Here is a 9,074-nt window from a genome sequence, read left to right on the forward strand (position 1 = left end):
CTTCTGAGGCTGCCTCACTGGTGCAGCAGCTGTGGGTCTCAGAGTGAGTCTGGATAGTTCTGGAAGGAGGCATGGAGATAGATTGACAAGACAACCTGAGGAGTCAGGAGCCCTCTGTTCCCTGACACAACTCCACTGCTCACCTGGCATTTCACCTGCAGCTTCCTCTTCCTTCCTGAAGAATTTTCTGAAATTAGGTCCATGACATGTGAGGATGAAAAAAACTAGCACTTAGCTCCTGGTGACACACATCCCTCTTGAATTCCTGATCCCCTATTCATGGTTACTTCACAGTTATCTGAGCATTTTATTATAAAGAGAAATCATTTTTTGCTTTGAGCTTACAGATTGGCCTTGTGTTGTGTATGTGTTTCGAAGACTGACATAAAAAGTAACTCTTGATTCACTAGGACCAGCATCTGAAATCATTTTAGCAGCCGTATCAGAAAACAACCACTAGATGGGAGACAGACCCCATAACTGCACATGCAGGGAACCTGGATCTTTAAAGCACCGGGACAGTAACTGAGCTAGTGTTCCACTCTCAACAGGGACAGTGGGTCCTGTGGGATTGATGGTAAATGTATGGAAGTAGCTGTCAGAGGCTGAGTTTTATGCAAATTATCATGTTCCTGCAGTGTGGGCAGAAGTCCAGTATTACCTGTCTGCTGGAATCATTATTGGAGTTACCCCTTCTCCACATCTCCCCAGTTTATATTGTGACATTATTTCATCATGACTGTAGACAAGGAAGATAAACTATCACTTATTGTAAAGTCACAGGAGGGAGGATAACAAGACAGTATAAAGAGACACAAGGAACCCCCTTTATCCCCACATGCACTGCCCTTGGAGAAGGCTGTGAGGACAAGGGAAGAAAGGGGCTCCTGCTGACAGGAGAAAGGTCTCAGGGGAAGGGATTTTGTAGGACATTGACCTTCACTCTGCAGCGTCCCAAAGTTGAGAATTCCATGTTTGCCGTGTGAGCCCCTGACCTGCATGTTCCTGTGAGGAAGCCTGAGATGATATTTTACACCCCCGGACCCTGAGAGCAGGGCTGCCTCAGGGGCACCTCAGATAAGGGGGGATCCCATTACCTCTCTACCCTGTATTCTGCCTGCTCAGGCTTCATGCTCTGCCGATTTGTTGAGCCTAACCTTGCCTTTAGGGTGAAGATGTTGTTGTTCTTGTTTTGATCAGAAAGACGTAAAGCCAAATGGTCCTAGAACGGAATTTCTCAGCCAGATGTCTGAGTATTTTTCAAAGTGACCATCGGTTCCTATGAGCAGGACATGAGTGGCTTCCAAGTAAATAAATGTTTTAGATAATATTTTGTTTTCTTTGGGGTCACACTAGCAGTGCTCAGGGTTTACTGTGTGTTTTTTTCCCCATCACTGATAACTCCCTCCTGAACAAACTTGGGGTAGAGGTTCATGGGGGTCTGGTTTGGTCTGTCGGGTGCTGAACTCAGTGCTGTGGGACCATAGGATATTGCAGGAGAACATGGTTTGCAGTTTCAGGGACTGCCCCCAGAGTGAAAGAACAGTGATGTTAATGGGGTGGTGGGACGGCCCCCTTAGGAACCCGGATGCTGACTCACACCTCACGGATTTCTGCCAGAGCCCAGAGTGACAGTTCTCCTTGTTCATGCATGAGTCGTATCTTTACCCCACATTCAATGCTTCACACCAGATGGCACCCTGCACCCCATAGAGGTGTTTGTTTAGTGTCTGTGAACCCCGTATGCTGTGAGGGGGCAGCCATTGGCTGCTATTTAGTGTTATCACCTCAATCTTCTCAAGACACTAAGTCTTTCATCTGGTGTCTGAGGGCTGCTGTGTCTTTGGAGTAACACAAGGTTTTCGAACAAGGGATGCACCAGTGATGAAACAGAGGATATGTTTTGGTCAAGTTGTACTATCTCAGCCACCACATCTGAATACATTTTCAACTGGCCAGCTTAGGGGAAGAGGATGAAAGATAGGAAGAGAGTTCAAGGATGTCAAGGAATATTCAGGTCTGTGTCAGGAATTACAGCTGGAAAAGAAACAAGTGTTTCAAGGCGAAGAAATAAAGTTTCTGCTATTACGTTGACTTGGAAGTAATGGACTAGTTTCTCAGGTGCAAGATAGGGAGATGAGACGAGTGGGTTGTGCTGTTAGATATTCTTTATCTTAGTCCTCATTTATAACTCAAGACCCCAAATGTTTATACAATACTTTTTTCATTCATTGCATTCCTCTCTGCTAATAATAATAATTTCTTACACAAAATAATACAGTGATCGGTGAGGGAGATTGACCATCAGGTGGCAAGTGCTGGGGTTCACATGTGAGCACAGGACCCACATCACCCAGAACACTCGTAGACAAAGGCCTGATGTCAGTTCCAGCACTGCAGCATCACAATACCCTGCATCCTGCTTTCCGGCATTGAAATGCTGATTCCTATAGCTACATAATGATCAGAGTGATCATCAGGTTCTCTGAGCATTGACAAAGAGTCCTCCTCCACCTATCAAATTGAAAAATATAACATTTTACTCCTTTTACAAAGTGCAGTAAAGTATAATGCAATTCCAAAGCAAACAGAAAACATCCCTTGCCTCAAATTTATCCACAGATGAGAAATCAAAGGAACTTGTACAGTTCCTAAGGAAGTCTAAAAAGTGAATTCTGACAAAGCCTGCCTCTGGGGTAGAAAAAGTAAAAAGCTGTGTCCTGACACAGGATTCCAGGGACCCGCCTTTCTGTGCTCACACTGGGGCCCACCTGGGGCCAGGGAGGAGCATGTTCTCTGTGGGCAAAGTTTTGCTTCCCCACAGGGACCCACAGGGACCCTTGACTTCCATGCAGCTGGGCTGGTCCTCACACTCACCCTCCCCTATCTGCCTGCCCAGCCTGCCCAGCCCCCTCTCATTTGCAAGTCCTCAGAGCCCGTGCCTGGACACTCAATAATAGTCTGTGTCACCCTGCAGGGTCAGTGTCTGTCACACCCAGAGTGGATATGAGGGCCCCTGTGCTGCTCCTCAGCATCCTGCTGCTCTGGCTCCCAGGTAAGGAGGGAAACGAGGGTTTACTGGACTTCAGGGAGGATAATATAAAGTAAGATGAATGGCCACAGCATGTCTTTATATTTTCAATTCCAGGTGCCAGGTGTGATATACAGATGACTCAGACTCCATCCCTGTCTGCATCTCTGGGAAAGAAAGTCACCATCACCTGCAAGGCCAGTCAGAGCATTAACAAATGGTTAGCCTGGTATCAGCAGAAACCAGGGAAATCTCCTAGGCTCCTGATCTATGGTGCAACCAGCTTAGGACAAGACGTCCCTCCCCGGTTCAGTGGCAGTGGCTCTGGGACAGATTTTACTCTCCCATAAGCAATCTTAAGCCCGAGGATGCTGCCATTTATTACTGTCAACAGTATAACAGAAGCCCTCTCACAGTGATACACGCCAGAACATAAACCCCCAGAGATTAGCTGTGCGATGCTACTTTTTCTGAGAGTGTGTCAGATGCAGCTATCCTGAGCCATTAGAGAATATTCTGGTACAATATTTTAGTCTCCATTTTACCCGCTCTCATCTCAGCAGGTCTGCATGATAATAGATCTGGCGATAGCACAGCAGTAGGGCGTTTGCCTTATATGCAGCCAACATGGCCGACCAGACTTCGATTGCTCTGCCCCTCTCAAAGAGCCCGGCAAGCTACCAAAAGTATCTCGCCCGCATGGCAAAGCCTGGCAAACTACTCATGAGGTATTCGATATGCCAAACACAGTAACAACAAGTCTCACGATGGAGACGTTACTGGGCCCACTCGAACAAATTGATGAACAACGGGAGAACAGTGCAGATTTTATTTTTTGAAATTATTTTCCTCAACAAAGTTGGTGACAGTGACATCAAGAGTTCATGCAGGAACAATCACTTTACATTGTCCAGAAACCACTGTTTTAATAGGTATTTTAGTACCATAATGAAAACTTTCCCATATCAAATTGTGGTGATACATGTACACAGATAGAGCCTCTTAGAGGAGATATCCACACTGGCCAAGGAACCTACTGATGTGGACCGAGGGAGAAACTGCTTCTTGCCAGGGATCAGCACTGCAGACCTTGGGAGGGGCAGAGATGTGCTCCCTTGAGTAGGGGGATTTCAGACTAAACTGTCATAAGGAAAAAGCCATTTTTAGTGTCAGGAACTGTAATCTGTTGTACTCACTACCTTGGAATACGAAATGAAGTTTCACCAAATTATTTACAGTGAAGGATTGGGGTGAGATGTGGACAACTGAGAGATCATATAAAAGAGAAAAATTTCAGCTTGTTCTTTAAGCCCCCTTCTCCCTTGCACATGTATGGCACTTGCTAGTCTCAAAGTCTCTTTGCTTTTCCCATGCTAATGAAACCCATGTCTTCTCTTATACACATCCTTCCTTTCTTTCTCGACACTCACATCCAAAGTAAGTTTCATAGAAACAATTTTACATCGTGGCAGTGGATCTGAGACAGATTTCACCCTCGCCAACAGGAGTCTGAAGCCTGAGGATGCTGCCACTTATTACTGTCCACACCCATAATAATCTCTCTCCCACAGTAATACACACCAGAGCATAAACTCCCAGAGATCAGCTGCGTGAGGCTGGGCTGGCCCAGCTGCTTTACCTGGTGTCTCCCTTGCTGAGAGTGCCAGATGCAGTCAAGGTGTGATGTGATGGGAGTTAAGCGACACATCTAGTCTCACAACTATCTCCCTAATGATGTCACTACAGATCTGCTGATTTACTTTATGAAAATAGTTTTTCCTAAAGACCATGGGTGGGGGTTATGATGTTGCCAGCAGGTCAACCCATACCTGAGGGGCGAGTGCATCAGCAGCCTGATGGTGCTTTCAGACTTCAGATACTCCATAAGTGTTGCTGTGCCATTGGTCAGACCACAACAACTTGTGGCCAAGTTTACCAAGAAATTCAAGGGACAACAGTTAGGTATGTTGGAGTGACACCCACAAACCACCTCTGCCTCAGCTATATAAGCTCATTTTTTGCCTTATTTCAGAGACCCACAAATCTCGAAAGGGATCAAAAGGCACAGTTAGGGCCAGTAGCGCGGAGGTAAGGAGAAACCTGTGACTGAGATCTTCAAGCCCACATGGATCGAGACTGGACCTCCTCCCCCCGTGTCTCCTGTTTTCCAGTAGCTTGGCCATCACACCCACAAACTTCCCCCAGTGCCATGTAATCTCATCAAGGCCAAGACCCAGAGACTATAAACTAAAGTTCCCGGAAGAGAGCACCCAGAATGTCCTGACCCTGCACCAGACTGTCTTCACCAGTGTACCTCAGAAGTGGCCGGCATGAGTTTCCCTCCCTGCACCAAACAGAACACCAACAGCTGAAAACCTCCAGAACCCAAACACCGCCATGCTCAAGGCCACTCTCCACATGCTGAGACGAACCTCACCGAAGATGGGACAAGTCTCATTCAAGATGGGATGAACCTCACAAAGAGCAGACCTGCAGGAAAACACAGATATGCAGGAACCTGTGACTGAGATCTCCAAGCTCGCTAGGATTGGTACTTGGCCTCCTCCCTACAGGTCCCCAGTTTTCCAGTAGCGTGGCAATCACACCCACAAACTGCCCCCCACACCACGTAATCTCATCAAAGGCCAAGACCTAGAGACTATAAACTAAAGCTCCCAGAAGAGAATGACACAGAATTTTCTGGACATTATGTTCTATCGGTAACAATCAATACAAAACTAAGCATCTAGCATTGCCTTTTCGGCAGGTTTGAGTGGTGGTTGGACTGGTGTCGAAATATTGAATGTAACCAAAGTAGAGGGAGTATGGGGGAAATTGTCTGCCACACAGGCTTGGGAAGGATTGAAATGGGGTTGCGGGAGAGGAATACTGGGATTTTGGTGGTGGAAAATGTGCACTGGTGAAGGGATGGGTGTTTGATGATTGTATGACTGATGTTCACACATGAAAGCTTTGTAACTGCATCTCACAGTGAATCAAGCAGGAGAACCTCAGCCAGGTAATTGTTACTTCCTGGCCACTGGTCTGTGATTAATCAGAGTCCAAAGCTCTGTGTTCCTCTGAGAAAAGGTACATAAGTGGTTCATGTGAGCATACTTGTGATCCAGAGAATCTCCATAAGTGTCTAAAAGCAGCAGAAACCTGGAGAATTTCCACAATCAGCCTCATATATCATCCACATTGGTGTACGCATTAAAGTTGTTTGTGATATCAAATGTGAATAATATTGTAATCATTTGTTCTGGATATGTTGGTGGAAAATACTGTATAAAACATCATGATAATATGGTCAAAACATAATGAAATCAACTGATTAGACTAAAGTAAAATTAATATCTTAGGCCCAGAACATGAGACCTAGCATCACCACCAATGACAACAAAAAGCTCTATTGGCTACTATGTCATAGTGGTTCACTCCTAGTGATGGGGACAGACATAGCAAATCATGGCCTGTTGGCTGATGACCCCAGAACGTCCTTACTCATGCAATAGCTTGGGACTATAAGCCAGTCTGGAGGGTTCTGGAAGGAAGCATGGAGATGTCTACCATACAAGTCAGTAGTCAGGAGTCCTCTGCTTCCCGACTTCCCTCACTGGTCACCTGTCATTTTACCTGCGGTTTCCTGGTGCTCCTGAAATTCTCTCTGAATCTACATCCATAGTGTCTCATAAGGATCGTAGTACCTGATCCTTAGCTCACATCTCTTCTTGTCAGTATTTTCTTCTCAAGTAGTTGACAGTTTGTAAGGAAAGTAATCTTTTATTCGTATTTTTACATTAGAGTCTGGTCTGATATCAGAATGTTGCATAGAATGTTACAAAGACAGACAGCCCGCCCCCAAGGGCCTGGGTTCCTCTCTGGGCACACGCAGCTAGAAACAGCCCCGAGACAGCCGGTTTTCAACCCCTGATCCGCGTGGGACGGGCACAGAGGCCCAGCTCTGGGCAACAAAGCTGAACGGCTCCAATTCCAACAGGTACAGCCCGCCCCCAAGGGCCTGGGTTCCTCTCTGGGCACGCACAGCTAGAAACAGCCCCGAGACAGCCGGTTTTCAACCCCTGATCCGCGTGGGACGGGCACAGAGGCCCAGCTCTGGGCAACAAAGCTGAACGGCTCCAATTCCAACAGGTACAGCCCGCCCCCAAGGGCCTGGGTTCCTCTCTGGGCACGCGCAGCTAGAAACAGCCCCGAGACAGCCGGTTTTCAACCCCTGATCCGCGTGGGACGGGCACAGAGGCCCAGCTCTGGGCAACAAAGCTGAACGGCTCCAATTCCAACAGGTACAGCCCGCCCCCAAGGGCCTGGGTTCCTCTCTGGGCACGCACAGCTAGAAACAGCCCCGAGACAGCCGGTTTTCAACCCCTGATCCGCGTGGGACGGGCACAGAGGCCCAGCTCTGGGCAACAAAGCTGAACGGCTCCAATTCCAACAGGTACAGCCCGCCCCCAAGGGCCTGGGTTCCTCTCTGGGCACGCGCAGCTAGAAACAGCCCCGAGACAGCCGGTTTTCAACCCCTGATCCGCGTGGGACGGGCACAGAGGCCCAGCTCTGGGCAACAAAGCTGAACGGCTCCAATTCCAACAGGTACAGCCCGCCCCCAAGGGCCTGGGTTCCTCTCTGGGCACGCGCAGCTAGAAACAGCCCCGAGACAGCCGGTTTTCAACCCCTGATCCGCGTGGGACGGGCACAGAGGCCCAGCTCTGGGCAACAAAGCTGAACGGCTCCAATTCCAACAGGTACAGCCCGCCCCCAAGGGCCTGGGTTCCTCTCTGGGCACGCGCAGCTAGAAACAGCCCCGAGACAGCCGGTTTTCAACCCCTGATCCGCGTGGGACGGGCACAGAGGCCCAGCTCTGGGCAACAAAGCTGAACGGCTCCAATTCCAACAGGTACAGCCCGCCCCCAAGGGCCTGGGTTCCTCTCTGGGCACGCGCAGCTAGAAACAGCCCCGAGACAGCCGGTTTTCAACCCCTGATCCGCGTGGGACGGGCACAGAGGCCCAGCTCTGGGCAACAAAGCTGAACGGCTCCAATTCCAACAGGTACAGCCCGCCCCCAAGGGCCTGGGTTCCTCTCTGGGCACGCACAGCTAGAAACAGCCCCGAGACAGCCGGTTTTCAACCCCTGATCCGCGTGGGACGGGCACAGAGGCCCAGCTCTGGGCAACAAAGCTGAACGGCTCCAATTCCAACAGGTACAGCCCGCCCCCAAGGGCCTGGGTTCCTCTCTGGGCACGCGCAGCTAGAAACAGCCCCGAGACAGCCGGTTTTCAACCCCTGATCCGCGTGGGACGGGCACAGAGGCCCAGCTCTGGGCAACAAAGCTGAACGGCTCCAATTCCAACAGGTACAGCCCGCCCCCAAGGGCCTGGGTTCCTCTCTGGGCACGCGCAGCTAGAAACAGCCCCGAGACAGCCGGTTTTCAACCCCTGATCCGCGTGGGACGGGCACAGAGGCCCAGCTCTGGGCAACAAAGCTGAACGGCTCCAATTCCAACAGGTACAGCCCGCCCCCAAGGGCCTGGGTTCCTCTCTGGGCACGCGCAGCTAGAAACAGCCCCGAGACAGCCGGTTTTCAACCCCTGATCCGCGTGGGACGGGCACAGAGGCCCAGCTCTGGGCAACAAAGCTGAACGGCTCCAATTCCAACAGGTACAGCCCGCCCCCAAGGGCCTGGGTTCCTCTCTGGGCACGCGCAGCTAGAAACAGCCCCGAGACAGCCGGTTTTCAACCCCTGATCCGCGTGGGACGGGCACAGAGGCCCAGCTCTGGGCAACAAAGCTGAACGGCTCCAATTCCAACAGGTACAGCCCGCCCCCAAGGGCCTGGGTTCCTCTCTGGGCACGCGCAGCTAGAAACAGCCCCGAGACAGCCGGTTTTCAACCCCTGATCCGCGTGGGACGGGCACAGAGGCCCAGCTCTGGGCAACAAAGCAGAACGGCTCCAATTCCAAACAGGAGACATTCCCAACTCCTCGCCCAGTGCCAGGGACGCTTTCCGGAGCCGCGGCCGGTAACGCGGCC

General features: G+C 50.1%; 1 gene segment (V, D, J or C); it reads left to right on the forward strand.

Moving 5' to 3' along the window:
- The first annotated feature begins 3,006 nt into the window (after window positions 1-3,006).
- On the forward strand, window positions 3,007-3,381 carry LOC130033682 (immunoglobulin kappa variable 1-5-like). The segment is given in 2 exon segments: window positions 3,007-3,055; window positions 3,149-3,381. Coding segments are annotated over 2 exon segments (282 nt in total).
- The last annotated feature ends 5,693 nt before the right edge of the window (window positions 3,382-9,074 follow it).

The sequence above is a fragment of the Sorex fumeus genome, unplaced genomic scaffold (genome assembly GCF_029834395.1).
Source record: "Sorex fumeus unplaced genomic scaffold, SorFum_2.1 ptg000006l, whole genome shotgun sequence".
NCBI classification, from domain to species: domain Eukaryota; kingdom Metazoa; phylum Chordata; class Mammalia; order Eulipotyphla; family Soricidae; genus Sorex; species Sorex fumeus.